Source organism: Larimichthys crocea, chromosome XVI (genome assembly GCF_000972845.2).
Source record: "Larimichthys crocea isolate SSNF chromosome XVI, L_crocea_2.0, whole genome shotgun sequence".
NCBI lineage: Eukaryota > Metazoa > Chordata > Actinopteri > Sciaenidae > Larimichthys > Larimichthys crocea.
This window is the reverse complement of record NC_040026.1, coordinates 10,399,543-10,414,585: the sequence shown is the minus strand read 5'-3', so window position 1 is coordinate 10,414,585 and position 15,043 is coordinate 10,399,543. Positions and strand designations below refer to the sequence as shown.

At 42.3% G+C, this 15,043-nt stretch overlaps 4 protein-coding genes across 7 annotated transcripts; 2 read left to right on the top strand and 2 right to left on the bottom strand.

Moving 5' to 3' along the window:
• Positions 1-291: 291 nt before the first annotated feature.
• ndufaf8 (NADH:ubiquinone oxidoreductase complex assembly factor 8) lies at positions 292-1,497 on the bottom strand. Its single transcript, XM_019261710.2, has 3 exons — positions 1,275-1,497; positions 641-751; positions 292-547 (listed from the first exon to the last, which is right to left on the bottom strand). The coding sequence occupies exons 1-3, from the start codon at positions 1,353-1,355 to the stop codon at positions 527-529; spliced, it is 213 nt and encodes a 70-aa protein (XP_019117255.1). The 5' UTR covers positions 1,356-1,497; the 3' UTR covers positions 292-526.
• A 151-nt stretch (positions 1,498-1,648) lies between these two features.
• On the top strand, positions 1,649-8,389 carry tepsin (TEPSIN adaptor related protein complex 4 accessory protein). Of its 2 annotated transcripts, none has more exons than XM_010736325.3 (13): positions 1,649-1,799; positions 2,236-2,308; positions 3,434-3,525; positions 3,637-3,730; positions 3,826-3,893; positions 3,984-4,065; positions 4,287-4,358; positions 4,476-4,664; positions 4,767-4,953; positions 5,037-5,150; positions 5,259-5,337; positions 5,432-5,566; positions 5,675-8,389. In XM_010736325.3, exons 1-13 carry the CDS (start codon positions 1,761-1,763, stop codon positions 6,332-6,334), a joined length of 1,884 nt encoding a protein of 627 aa, XP_010734627.3. In that variant the 5' UTR covers positions 1,649-1,760; the 3' UTR covers positions 6,335-8,389. The 2 variants fall into 2 exon arrangements, with proteins under 2 accessions (XP_010734627.3, XP_019117794.2); XM_019262249.2 differs by having other exon boundaries at positions 4,473-4,664.
• Positions 7,415-10,259, bottom strand: si:dkey-21c1.1 (protein FAM104A-like). Its single transcript, XM_010736312.3, has 3 exons — positions 9,503-10,259; positions 8,984-9,089; positions 7,415-8,692 (listed from the first exon to the last, which is right to left on the bottom strand). The coding sequence occupies exons 1-3, from the start codon at positions 9,517-9,519 to the stop codon at positions 8,432-8,434; spliced, it is 384 nt and encodes a 127-aa protein (XP_010734614.1). The 5' UTR covers positions 9,520-10,259; the 3' UTR covers positions 7,415-8,431.
• A 136-nt stretch (positions 10,260-10,395) lies between these two features.
• amz2 (archaelysin family metallopeptidase 2) lies at positions 10,396-14,416 on the top strand. 3 transcript variants are annotated; one of them, XM_027289211.1, is made up of 8 exons: positions 10,396-10,548; positions 11,657-11,945; positions 12,319-12,492; positions 12,618-12,746; positions 13,336-13,499; positions 13,655-13,831; positions 13,905-14,023; positions 14,065-14,416. In XM_027289211.1, exons 2-8 carry the CDS (start codon positions 11,657-11,659, stop codon positions 14,093-14,095), a joined length of 1,083 nt encoding a protein of 360 aa, XP_027145012.1. In that variant the 5' UTR covers positions 10,396-10,548; the 3' UTR covers positions 14,096-14,416. The 3 variants fall into 3 exon arrangements, with proteins under 3 accessions (XP_027145012.1, XP_027145014.1, XP_027145013.1); XM_027289213.1 differs by having other exon boundaries at positions 10,396-10,562; XM_027289212.1 differs by lacking the exon at positions 10,396-10,548 and adding an exon at positions 11,178-11,542.
• Positions 14,417-15,043: the final 627 nt, after the last annotated feature.

Here is a 15,043-nt window from a genome sequence, read left to right as displayed (position 1 = left end):
TAGAAGTCCAGCTCGACCATGCCGTGCTACTGCAGGTGATCAAGGAGCAGGAAGAGCAACAGAGGAGACTTCTTGACATATAAGAGCTCACCTTCAGCAAGCCTCTGACGCTGAGCAGCCTCATGTCGTTACCCAGAATCAGGCTCAGGCTGGGGAATCTGTTAGCACTTTGACACACGCTGGATCTTTCCTTTGTACAAGATGCTATTTTTCTATGTGCATTGTATTTCTGTACATTTTGCTATGTACTGTTGGTCTATGTACAGAGAATAAGGACAGATAATATCAGCATGTTTTAGTCACCACTTTATATTACAGAAATCTGTATGAGTACTACATGGCTCCATTTCAAAAAGACATACAAAAAAAAGACGAGACATTCAGTTCATTTACAGTTCCAACTTATCATCAAGATAAATAATGAGCTTCCAGTGCTACAAGTCAACACTTCATGTCTTCTCCCACAGCACTGAACAGTTTGACAGTTGAGGTCGGCCCACTCCAACAAAGCCGGGACGGTTTCCATTCATCTGGCTTTTTTCTTGGCCTGTAATAAAAAATAAAAAAACAACCTTTAAAGGATCACTATCCATCACCACAAGATAAGACCAGAAGGAGGATTGCTGACTTTGTCACTTACTGCATTTATGAAGCAGGTCTTCAGTGCTTCAAATTCCTTGGCACACAGGTCCTTCTTCAGCTCCTGTCTGCCTGTTGTGGTAGCTGCCACACACTTCCCATACACTGCTGCCTGAACCACACAGAAGATGATGTTAGACAAGGGAAAATATTAATATATGTATCTTTAACCATTCATCCAGAATAGTGGGTGACTGAGTAAATCACAAGCTGTTGTTTTTTTTTTTACTAATTCTACAACCTTTATCCTGTTAATCTATTTATTTTCATCATATTCATATCACTGTGTTTTAATGTGCAAACAATCCTGTATTGAATAATGACACCAAAAGCTAAACCCTAGCCTGAATATACTGATAAACATTCAATCAAATTTAAAACATACATACATAAAACCAAGAGCCTCATAATTTCATAACTGGTATGTTGTTGTAACCTGCACTCTGTATAAATAGTAAGTATATAAATAAGATCAACTTTATTGATCTCACAGTGGAAATCCACTTGTCACAGCACCATAACATTAATAAATGTGAGTGCAGGATTAATGAGCTGCATAATAAATGTTTACCAGCTGAATGATGGCGATCAGAGGTTGTTATGGTATGTTTACATGCTTCTTTATCCGTGCTCACCTCTCCTGAACACTGAGCAAACAGTTCAGGGAAAAGTCTCATCTTCTCTCGACTGCGACTCCAAACATTTGACCCAGACATGTCTGCTGTGCAGGCGTTTAACAGAGCTCCTTCAGGTGATAACTCACGCTGTGTCACACTTTGTTAAACGTGTTAAATATAAAAATAAACATCAAGCGGCAGACGAAGCATCTCTGTCACCCGTGGACAACGCCATATTGCTGACCCTGTCTGTCATCAAGGAAACGTAGGGCAGCGTATTCAGCAATGTGATTCGCTCGCTTCCCTGTCAATCAAAAAGTCAGCTCTCGCTTCCCTGGATTTGATTGGCTAGTTTTCGTCCCACAGGCGCGACCAGAACACCAATAAGACGTCAGGATCGCTGCTTGCTCGTTCCGTGATTGGCCAGCTGTCACCTCGAGCCCCCGCCTTCCCCTCGTACCCACAGGAGGAAGATGAGTAACCCGCAGCCAGGACTGCTAAATCATGGCAACATTCATGGAACGACTGGCTTTTCTTCAGAAAGTAAGTCATGTTTAAACTCATGAATAGTTGTGAAAACTGTTGACAGCTGAGCAGACCGTGGCGGACACGGCGTACTGTGTACGTGTCTGTTTGAAGCAGTTAACTTGTGCCACCACTAGCCACTGCTAGCAGCCTGCTAGCTAACAGAAACACACCTGGTAGCTGATTACATGTCATGGCATGTGTCAGCTGACGTCACAGCTTGTTTAGTAGAAGTCTAAAAGCAGCAGATGGATATATAACACTTGTATAACTGCCTGTTTGGTTGGTATTAAGCTCGTATCAAGACTCTGGATTCATGCCAGCTTTGTGTTTCTGTCATATGTTTACACAGGGTGGGTTATGATCACATGGTTTGTGGGCTCTCACTGTCACCTTTGACCTTGTCATTTAGAAATATGCTTTATTTTAACACTGTGTTTCTCACCAACTAAAGGTCCCGACTCTGATGAAGGCTACAGCAGATGATGAAAACCCCTGTCCTGGCTACCTTTTCCAAGAGATCGGAAGTATCCTTTGACAGCCAGCAGCTCCACTACTAACTAACTACATTACATTACATTACATTACATTTAGCAGACGCTTTTATCCAAAGCGACTTACAGAGGAGGACATAAGCTGAGAAAGGTGTAAAGGAGCACAGAGTAGTTGTTAGTTTTTGTTAGTTTTGTTAGGCAGGGAAGCATTCTCTAAACAGAAAGGTTTTTACAAGTTTTTTAAAGGTCGAAAAGGATGTTGCTGTTCTAGTAGCCGTTGGTAGGTCATTCCACCATTTGGGGACGACCACAGAGAAGAGTTTAGAGTGACCTCGCTTTGCGAGAGGCGAGGGTACAACTAGACGGTTTGTATGAGCGGAGCGTAACGCCCTGGTCGGGACGTGAGCCTTTAGTAAGACGCTGAGATAGGCAGGGGCAGATCCTGAGGTGGTTTTGTAGGCTAGCGTCAGAGCTTTGTGTTTAATTCTGGCAGCTACAGGCAGCCAGTGCAGGTCGCTGAAGAGCGGGGTGACATGTGACCTTTTAGGTTGATTGAAAACCAGTCGCGCTGCGGCATTCTGGACCATTTGCAAAGGTTTAACTACAGATTATATACATGTGATCTGCGGCTCACATGACACATGCAAAGAAATTGACTTAGCTTGTAGCTGCTGTACGGTTCAAAATGTCATCAATAATCTATAATCAGTTTAAAGCTTATTAAGAGGAGATGTAAGGGTTTACTTTGAAATTGTGTCTCAAAAGGTTCCAGTGTATTGCTCAGTGATGTGTAACATAGCAAAACTCAGTGACAGATCAGCTTTTTTAATGATGTGTATTGTTTTTACTTGGTCTGCTACACTTTGCTAATAGACATGTTGTGAGAGCTGACAGCTGAAGACAGACCAGAAAGCAGGGAGAAAGACGGGGAATGACCCAGAGCAAAGGACCACAGGTCGGAGTTGAAACCGGGTTGCTGCAGGAAGGACTCAGCTTTTTGTACCAATACACCATTTGAGCCACCAGGGTGCACCTATTAAGTGTTCTTCTTCTCCACCTTGTATATTTTGAGCTGCTGTAACAAGTGAATTTTTCCCAGCGTGGGATCAATAAAGTCTATCTTGTCTCATCTTCTCCTTAACCATCGTCACACTGTAGAAATCTCCCATGAGTCTTCAGGTTGCGGTCAGTGTTTGTTAGAGTATCTCCTGGAGAGGCTGCAGGTGGAGTCCTGTAATGTCAAACTCAAGGTAGGAACAGTGTTTTTATTGAAGTTTCTATATAAATGATTATGTTTTTAAATATCAGCTATGTTCTTTTGAGTTTAACTCAAAGCTCCGTTCATGCATCTGCTGTTTCAGGTACTGAAGATCTTTGTCCATCTTTGCGGCCATGGCTCGAACCATTTTCTCACAGAGCTTCGAAGGAACTCCACCTTCATCCAGCAAGCATCAGGTTAGACATTGTGCTTTTAGCTACGTTTCACTCTCTCATCCCACTCTCCGTCACCTGAATATTCACTTGCTGTTGGTCTCTTTTGTTTTATGAAGTTTATAGCGGCCCTCCTGATCCTATCCATGGCACAGCGTTGTACCAGAAAGTTAGAAATACAGCACAGGTGAGACGCCATTGCATATATTTAATAATTTGTCATATAACCTATAACCGCTAGGCAAACACACTTAATTAATGCTCCTTCTGTTTGCAGGAAGTGGCCAGGTTGCTTTTCACAGATACAATTTTGATCAAAAGAGGCGTCTCCCCGCTCAACCTGGCCCCCCCAACAATGGGTGAGTAACAAGCACTTCATTTAATAAAGATAAGGACCATAGTCCACACGCATCAATAATTACACTGTCACATAGCACTGGGGTTATAGATGTGGAGCTCTGCTGTCATCTGACATATCAGAGAGAGCGTGAGTGTCTGTAAGGAGCTTAATGAATTTTACGGTTACATAAGGTCCTTTTGTGTTTTGTGAACTGAGCACAATAGCTGTCTTTCTGTCCAGGTATGGGCTCAGGAACTTCCCACAGGTCAGGAATGCAGGGCTTTGGATACAGTCCAGGGAAGCAGGGGACAGGTGAGTGACACACCACTACACGCACACACACACACATTTACTGCACATAAATCCAATTAAGATTATCCTGTGTGTATATTTCTGTAATTCTATGTCTCTACCTGTGCCTCCCAGTAGGCAGTGACTCACTGCTGGATAAAATCCAGAAAGCTGCAGAGGTAGTGGCCAGTGCTGTCCTACCCCCAACTGAACACCAGGGCATCCGTCTCCATGACAACCATTACCGGGCCGTAGTTGCGCCGTCCGCGCCCATAGAGGTCGCGGTGCCTGCGTGTGCATATAACCTGCCTGCTCGTAGGCCAAAGGGTGAGATATAGCTGGTGTGATTGGAAACATGGGCTTATGTTTCTAAAATAGAAGGCTCGGTGTTACAATGCTCACTTTGACACTTGGTGGTCTTCATCACAGCGTTGACCCAGCGCTGCCCAGGGCAGGTAGGAGGTGGCTGGGAAGAGACTGACAGTGGCAACAGCTCCTCTCACAATTCCTCTCAGGATATCGCGGCTAACAGCAGGGCCTCTGTGGACAACAAGTCAGCCGGTACCGGGAGCCAATCAGGGGCCAGTAGAGAGAGCAGTGGGGACCTATCAGAACGGTGAGTGGCTGCTTTAGCACAAGGTGAACCCCACTTATCTCACTTTCTCCACGTCATACACTCATACACTGTTTGGTGTCCAGGGTGGAAGCCTTGCAGTTGGGGGACTGTGGCCAGGAGATGGCACTCATCAGCCGACTGACTGAAGGGTCTAAAGTTTTCCTGTCTAGAGAGGAGAGTCAGCACTTCATCAAAGAGTCAGTACATCTAAAATCAGACTGCTGTATTGAAGAATTCCCCCTTTATCAAATATATTTGTGAATTCTTTTGTGGCCTGATTTCTGATTTCTTGTTTAATCTCTCAGGTGCTCCATTCTCAACTGTGAGGTCGTGCTGGAGTTGCTCTCAAGCAAGCTTCAAGATCCCTCAAACACTGTTAAGATGGTAACAATGTTTATGATTCACTAAGATCCACGTTTTCTTTATAATACTGTGCAACCCTTAACATACATATCTATGTTTTCATCCAATCCTGCAGCGGGCACTGTGTGCTGTGTCATGCCTCCTGACCTCTGACCTCCTCTCTCTGGAACAAATGTTTGGAGCTACACAACGAAGGCTTCGTCAGCTGAGCGATGGGGCCCCGGGACCTGTGGCCAACAAAGCCACCAAGGTAAGAGAGACATAAAGAGAAAGCTACGCATGGCGAAACCTGATAGGACCGAGCTAGATAATCCTCTAAACGAGGGTGTATGTTTGTGTTCTTATCTACCTTCACCAGATCCTGAGACAGTTTGAGGCTCTGATGGGTGGATCTCCACAAGCTCCCAGGCAGGATTCAGTAAACAGCAGCCAACAGGCAATAGCTAATCAGCTTCCCACATCTACATACTCAGACCCGTTACTACCGACCCATTCTGCTGACACCAGCCTCAACCATTATCAGCCTGACATCTCATCCACAGGCGTCACACAACCACAAAATCACCCATCATCCACTTCTGATCAGGCCTTGGCCCAGAGCGACTCCTCAGGGGAGCTGTTGAATGACAGCGATGAGGAGAAACCGTCTCCCACTCAGCAGGAGTTACCGCAAAACCAGGTGGAGCCAGTCAGGACCGCCGAGGCTGAATTGGTGGCTGAAGAATCGGATGTTAACACAGACGGGTGCTCTTCTCCGCCAGCTGAGCTCCATCCCTGTCTGAGCAGACTGTCCCTGTTCAGCGGTATGGAGCTGGTGACCAAAGGGAGGCCCCTGTGTGAAAGAGACACGTCCCAAACGGAGACAGACACGACGGACGACGGCCTAAGGGAGAATCCAGCCGTGCATAACAGTATTGGTCAAACCAGTAAAACCAGTGATGATGCTCCTTCGATTTGCAAATCAGTTGCATCTGACAGCAGCCAACCAGTGTCGGCCTTCTCATTTCTCAACTTTTGACAGCTGGAACTGTTAGAGTTAAACCAATGATGTCATCATGTATATCCTTTCAGAAAATCTATTTAATTTTTATAAACAAATATCACCTGTAAGGTTATAACTAGACACTATATAGACAGAAGATTCACATCATGTTTGGGTTTTATGTTCTCGTGTGTATGGTGCCTCCTTTAGAAGCATTCAATGAGCAGACTGGGCAAAGAGCCCAAGATCATAGACGAGTGCAATCCACCGATGGTACGTGAAACCTCTCGACTCTCCCACGTGAGGGCTGGTCTGTGAGCTGTTTTTCCGTTTGTTGGCCTAATTTCTGAAGTGTTTTACCAAGAATGGTTGTCTTGAATTACAGATTATTGACAGTTGCTTTCTCAGGATTCCCTTTTAGCTAACTGAAACAACTCTGACGCCTCTGCAGCACGCCCTACACCTCCGAGGGAAGAACCCCTCAATCTGTAATTTGCACTACTGTTGCTTTTTTTTTTCTTAAGGACTCATAAACCTACAAATGAGAGTTGTCTTCCATATTTTTTGGTACTAAACTATTATGTCAATGTACAGTAAATGTTATCTGAGTGTTAGTTTACAAATTATTTATTAAGTCTACTCCGTATCGATGAAAACAGACCAATGAGAGTGTTTGTAGAGTGCATGTCTATGATTAAAAAAAACTGTTTGGAGAACTAACGGAAGAATTCATAATCGTCATATTCTGTGTGTATAATCAACGTGTGATAAAACATCTGCAATCAGCATAACGCAAATATCTGTGACTTCACGAACGGTTGCTCGTGTAACCAAATAAAAAACAGATTACCTTCATTATCTCACCATTATTTCGATTACATTCTGTACCGTGGTGTTGAAGACTTTGGAATGTAGCACAAACTACAAGCCCAGACGGTAATCCAGCCTACCGATGCGTACAATGAACACTACTGATGTATTTTGTTTCAGTGAACACAAGCTATGCTGTTGCACATGCTGGAGAACAATAAAACATGCTGTACTTTTTGCTACAGCACCAACTACTACATAAACGAGTCTTGTATTTACACAGTAGTTGAAGTGGCACCAGTGACATGACTTTCAGCAACGCTTTATTTCAATGTCAAATGATTTGGAAAATTACATAAAATATGAATCACTTTCACAGCTCTCATTTTATTTGCAACACAGTGTGCTGGTCATATTAAACCATACAAAAACCAAGTATGGCTGACAGGCTTACAACACACATGATGTGTAAAATGTTAAAGAAGTAAACGCATGGTTACAAACTGAGAGCTGTTTCTTGAGGCTGTTGGAAACACTGTGGTGAGTGTGCCTCTGCCCGAGCTGCAGACTCCAGTGCTCTCACAGCTCTATAATTAGCCAGGGTCTAATCTGAGGTTGGATTTTGGTGGTGAGGCTCATGAGGAATGCATGTTCCATTACCTTGAACCCAGTGACCTGCCACACCAAAACATTATGGATTCATTTAGATAGTAAAATAACTGCAACTACACTAAACTTTGGTGAGAGAAAACAAATCCATTGGCCTCTTTGTGAATGGGATCACTACAACTCCCCACTCCACGGATGCAAACATGCGACTGACCTCCCCACTCGAGAGTAAACAAAATGAGGAGTTATTGAGTAAAGTGCTTAGCTTTATTTAGTTTTGCAAGCACTTTGGATCATCACACTTTTCTTGTGATTAGCACCAATGAAAAATGTCCACGCATCAACGCACGCATGTAAAGAGAATGATAACTCTTTATAAAGTGCATAGGGTGCGTACACGTACACACGCGCGCGCTGCATACACACATACACACACACACACAGACACATGTACACATCAATACTGCACAGAAAACCACAGTGGCAGGGCCATGGAAAGGCGGATGTGCTTATGGTCTTGACAAATGGTATATGGTGAGGTGGGGACGAGCCTTTGTGCCCAAAATCTGTAAACCTCCCCACACGTCATCCCCTTTCCCCTCCCCTGACCCGAGTGTGTCGCTGGAGGCTTTCAAGGAGGAGCCACCGTGCCAAGCGGTGTCAGCACTGATGGGCGAGGAACAAAAAGGTCAGGAGAGGGGTCAGAGGTCATGGTCATGTTGAGCCAGGACGCCCTCTGGTCTGCAGACTACTAAAGTGCGCCTCCCTCAGGACTCTGTTGATGTAGTCATAGGAGACGCTGCTGCTGCTGTCGCCATGGAAACCATGCTGCAAGGAGCTAGCAGAGTCTTCAGGCTTTGGGCTGAGCGAGTACTGTGTGGTGTGGTTGTTCTGGCTGTGTATGCACGGCCTGGTGCTGACCACTATTGCTCTCTCCGGACTACTGATCCCGTTACTGCTGTCATTGCTGGAAGACTGCAAATAGAGAGAATACAGAGATGGACTCAGAAGTGTGGTTTCATGGATGAATGCAGAGGGCTTTAAATAAAACATTCGGAGCTTTTCCTGAGAGTGGTGCAATGCATGTGCAATGCAGAGTCACGTTATTTATAAGCATGATGCCAGGTTGCTTACTCGGTCTATAAATGTTGACAGCCTTTTAAATCATTTCAAAGATACAGGATAAATAACTTGAGCAGAAGATTTCAATCCCACAATCACATTTAACCTCTCTGTGGTGAACGTAAACATTAAAATCAGCCTCACCTCCGAGTCCAAATCCGATACAAGCAAGCTGGGACCCCCTCCTGACCTCTTGGCCTGAGAACTCAGCTGTTGGTCCTCCTCACTGTCACAGCTACGGTGTCGTTTCCTGTGCAAAACAGCAATGTGGGGAAAGAAAGAAAAAAAAAGATAAAACAGACAGTAGAGTGAACATAAAAGTGAAATGAGATAGTGTGACATAAACGATGCAGGCACAGGAAGAGAGAGAGAGAGAGAGAGAGAGAGAGATTGGGCGGAGAAAGGTAGAGTATGAGAAAGAGAAAACATAAAGAGGAACCAAAAATAGCAACAGTTACATGATCAGACATGTGGCACTCCCGTTATGAGAACACATTGATTAACATACCTTCACTGAGGTCTACATACAGATTAAACAGTTGATACTGCATTGTCAGATTGAATAGTCCAGCATATCATCTTGTTTTTTTTTTGATTGCTGCAATATGAGACGCTTACTGAATGCAATCCTGCGTGTAACGAGGGTACATAAATGTGTCTTACCTGCTGTCAGTCAGCATGTCTGCAGTCTTGACGGACGTCCTTCTTTTTTTTTTTTTTTTGGCAAAGAGAAAGCTTGACACTCCCTTAAGAGCCGGATTGAGATATATTAAAAGCTTTGGCTGTGTTACAGCTCCACGATCATTTCGCAGACACTCAGTACGACAAGCTCCCTCTCATCTCATCTCATCTGATCGGGGGGGGGGAATAAAAAGAGGATGTATGAGACGACAGGTCGCCCGTAGGGAAAAAGCACAAAACCTTCAGCTGTCACTGCTCCAAGTGCAGTCCGCCCTGCCTACGCCGCCTCGGCTGCTGGTACAAAGTGCTGTCTGAAAAGCTAACAGAGCTAACGATAAGATACTCTCGTTTACGCAGTGAAATCTCGAGTGATGCCGGGCATGACAGCCAGGAGGTTTAGCGAGCTAGTCCGCTACAGGAGCTACTTGTCAGGCTAACTACTTCAGCTAACTAATGCTAAAGGGAAAGTTCTTCCGCTTTCGTCCTCCGTCCACTTGCCGTTAACTGTGGGTTAACTGTTGTCCGTACTTGACAGCAGTCCAGACCGACCGTGAGAGACTAAATTAGTAAAGTTTTTAAAAGAAATACATTAAATGTTAATGTTGTCCGAGGTAGGATAGCCGACACGCTCCGGTCGTTTGGTGACGAGCTCGTCTTCTTCTCTCGTCGTCAACGTCGCCTCGAGTGAAGAGCTCCGCCCCTCTGTTTACCTGACGTCACCAGGAAACGACCGGCTTCCGGTGTTAACGTCGTGGTGGACTGCTTGTCAACACAAGGCGAAATTATTTTATTATTATTATTATTATTATTATTATTATTATTATTATTAGTAGTAGTAGTAGTAGTAGTAGTAGTAGTAGTAGTATTATTAGTATTATTAGTAGTATTATTATTGTCGCACTTTTATTGCAAGTTTAGAAATATTGTCGTACAAGACGGTTTTTGATAGAGTGTCGTCTAACAGAAGCGTCGCAGCGTGTTTATGCTGAGACTGAATGTGAAATAAGAGCGACAGAGAGTCTCTACAGGCAGGTTTCAAAATGTACACTCAAATAAATATATCGTGCACTTGTGCATTTCAGTTACATAGAAAATGTCCATCCATTTGAATACGAATTAACTAACAAACTTAATGTGAAGCAAGTAATAAGATTGGCTTTATTCATATACAACTACACTAGTGTGCAGTGGAAGCAGATTGAGTTTATTAGTTACTGTTACATCGATCTTATTACTTTACTAGTTGATTTATATTGAAACTATGTAATTCAAATGGATGGACGTTTTCTATGTAACTGAAATGCATAAATCCTGAATTTTAGCCCTACTTACACACTATGTGTGCACCTGCATCATCCTCTGAACATGTCTTTAAACTGCAATTTAGCAAACAAATATATCTAATTTCTAGGGGTCTATTTTGCATACTCTCACTGTGCTGAAGTCTATTATGTTATAAAACTTTAAAGGTCCAGTGTGTTAGATTTAAGATAAGATAGACTAATGATCACTTGTCACAGCAGCTCATATACACAAGGTGGATTAGAAATTACTCATAAATAAGAAGTACATAGAAATAGTCATGAAGTCATGCTGGTGTTGAAGAGGCTGTTGGAATGAAGGACCTGTGGTAGTGCTCCTTCTTACTTGGTGGGAGTAGCAGTCTGTTGCTGAAGGAGCTGTTTAAGGTCTCCTCAGGGGCTGAGAGGAGGTGTTAATGATAGATAGGATAGAGCTGGCCCTCTTGACCAGTTTGTTGAGCTGCAGGGGGGGCTTTTTCAAAATATGGCAGTCATGGAATATATTATGCACAACTATGTTTTCATTATAATCACCTGGAAATAAGAAACTTTTGGTTTTGTCACTTTAAAATGAGCCCTTTATATCTATAGTGGGAGTGAGTCCTCTTCTGTGGAGCCATGTTTAAACATAATATTTCTACAATAGTTCAGAACAGACAAACTAAGCACTAGCGCTATATGGGGCCTTGTTTCTCCTTCATGCTAGAAAGGCAAAAGTGAGGTGAGGAGATGAGATGCAACTAAATCCTACACACTAGTCCTTTAAACATTTATATCCAATATATAGCATAGAGAGTATTATTTAATATAGCATATTATATTTTTTGTCCATCAGATGAAGGTGATCCAGCACTCTGTGGAGACGCTGCAAACAGCTTTAGTCTCCAAGTGTCAGGACTTGGCTAAACTTTACAGCAAGTACACAAAAGAAGAAAGGAATCTTCTGGAGGAAGGATTCCAGCCAGGGAAACCAGGTTCCCTTTTCCAGCCCATCACAGTACATTCGGACTCGGACTGGATCCCTGCTCATCCTGAGGAGCCTCAAGACTTTGAGAGTTTCTACAGAGATCCTTTCCGCAAGACCCCAGATGCGAGCCACAGTACAATTTATATTCAAACCATAGGTGATTATATTTGTGTGTGTGTAGTGCGGCTAGAGCCTCTATATTCCTCAGTCCTTGTCAAGTGTGTGGGTGTATTTGTGAAAATGTTCTCACAGCATTAGCCCTGATAAGATGGACATTTTTTAAAGGAGAGAACATGTAAGAATGTGCATAATTGCTATTTCTGAATATCAGTATAATAATATATGATCCATGATCTCTTAAAATAAACGTGATGTTACTGAATGACCAATAATGAGACATGCAAGAAACAACATTTAAGTTACATTTTTATTCATATGGACAAGGCATGTACAGTATGTTATAAGGTGTTTTTTGGACACAAAATGTTGCATGTTATGTACCTGGCTGGCCTTAATTCTGTTTCTTGTAGGTTCCTTTGGGGAGGTGGGAGCCCAGACAGACCAGTATGTAGAGTGGCTTAGAGAATACTGCCAGGCCTTCTTCTATGGGCTTTCTGTCAAGTTTCTGCCAGCAGTTACTGTGGCTGAAACAGGGTGCTCTTTCAGGGTTAACAGTAACTCACACAACCTTCAGATCCTCACTGGTAAGATTCTGAGGCCTTCATTGTATATTATCTGCAGGTGAGGTTAAAAAAATGCATTGATCTCCAATGGACTGTGCGCTGTGATTGTGATTGCTTTGTTATTTTTGTGTTTTCTTAAAATGTAGGTGACCTGCTACGTTTCCTGGGAAACAGGAAACCAAAAGATGCTTTTTGTATTGTTGGAATCACAATGATTGACCTCTATCCAAAAGAATCCTGGAACTTTGTCTTTGGACAAGCTTCTCTAAGCATGGGTAAGATTTAAGAGTAACATAGGTATTTTTAAAAACCTATTTTCCCACATGTGATGGGATGGGGACAACTATAATGGTCCAGTACTGAGTAAAAGCGCTAAAGACAGCAGAAATGAAACCAAGCTGCATTGTAATCCTTTGTGGTGTGTGCATACCTTCAAAGTACGTCTATCAAAGCCAAAACAGTAATTTTACTTTTTTGGTCTAATATGCCCTAGTCGGTTAGTTTGCTTCTTATTATGTAATTATTAAACATAGATGCCAACACATGTAATGATCTCCACTTTGCTTCAACATACTATAAATCTGCTGTTAAAATACATAACACATGCAGGACAAACAAAAGAGAATCAATATATATAGCAACAGTAATTGATCTATCTATCTATCTATCTATCTATCTATCTATCTATCTATCTATCTATCTATCTATCTATCTATCTATCTATCTATCTATCTATCTAATAATGCTGTCTGATGATGTAATGTGGTTGAGATGCCACTAGATGGTGCTAAACTGATTCAGATACAATCCAGGAGTGCTTTTGTTTTTCATACCTTCAAGTTGTTTATTAATTTGTGTTTGCAGGAATGGGTGTTTTCAGTTTTGCCAGGTATGATGACAACTTCTACAGCAGAAATTATGCTGGGAGGCTGAAGAAATCGCTTCGGCCAAAGCAGGGGGACTACTCTGTGTTTGATGGATATTACACACCCCCCATCACTAGCACTCTGCTGCTTCGATCCTGCAAGGTTTATAACAAACATTCTCTCCCACTCGTTCACTTTTGGTACTATGAACCTTTGAGTGGTTTTGTGAAAGTTCCTTTAGTTTTATCAGTACTGCTGATAAAAACACACACAGTACTGCTTATCAGAAAACACTAATGGGGAATATTTCTTTCCAGACAATGACCCATGAGATTGGCCATATGTTTGGAATAAAGCATTGCCAGTGGTTGAACTGCGTCATGCAGGGGTCCAACCACCTGGAGGAGTCTGATCGTAGGCCCCTGGATTTCTGTCCCATCTGTCTTCGCAAGCTACAGGTCGCAATCGGCTTCAAAATAGCCGAAAGATACAAGGTAAGAAGCCTGGGGTAAAAGGGGAGAGAATTTATATTTTTCCTTCAAATGAATGTTGATCTCTGTTCAACAGGCCTTACTGCACTGGATGGAGGAGGACCAGAGTCAAACAGCCAGACCAGAAGAGGCCTCTGCTTGTCAGTTTACCAAACCAACTGAAGCCTTTCACACATCCGGACTATGGCTCCACAGGTGCCTCAACATACTAGGAGGAAAAGATTAACTATCCACAGGTGCCTCAACATACTAGGAGGAAAAGATTAACTATAGTACTTGTTCATAAATCAGGTTGAGATTGGGAAATAAACGCATAAGCTCTGATCTTTTCATATAATCCATGCAGAACTAGCTTTCTTCTGCCTACTACTCGATATTTTGGAACGTTTTTTCAAACTTTTAGTTCTTAGAAAGTAATTTTACAAATAGATGTTATTTTGTGTGAAGGGCTTGCAAACAAATTATACAAATTTTGTACATGGAGAACAAAATGCTGTACAATGGTTCAACCAAACTGACAACTTAAAGGACAGATAGGGATAAAGATCCCTTTGAGCAACAGTTAAATAATCACCAGTCATTGGTAAACAAAAAAATGGAAGCTTATATGTGTGGATTTAAATAGGAACAGGTTAAGTGTAAGTGTAAAGTGCACAAAAACACCTGTAACAAACTTTTTTTTATTAACAGATGTGTTGCTTTTGCAAAGCTTTTCTTAAAACATTAAATAGAAGTTTGGTTCAGGATTAGTACTGTCAGAGCTGACAGCTCACAGAATCTGAGTTGAACATACTGTAAACTGACTAATCAGTTTAATCCTGTTCAGTCCAACCACTAGACTGCAGAGGGCCCAAAATATTTAGAGCTCAGTAGCGCTGTTATGGTTCAGTAATGATCAAGGGTCACTTAAGCTAAGCTGGCACTTTTAAGCTAAAAATCTAAAGATATTTTTGGGAAAAATGGTTAAAACTGTATTCTCCTTTGTAAGTTTAAATTTGGTGTCTGAATTATACTGTTTTATCTATGCCATTATTAAAAGGAAAAACATCAATATAGTCGGTGATTCCAAATTTTTGAGTGGTTGTTTATGTTGAGTTGTATAGATTTAATATGTCATATGAGCAGCTCAGACCTTTGTGTGTTTCTTTGTGTTTCCAGGCAAAATTAGTTCAGATTTTTAATCTGAAAGAAAGCTGCAGTATGTATAAAAAATAT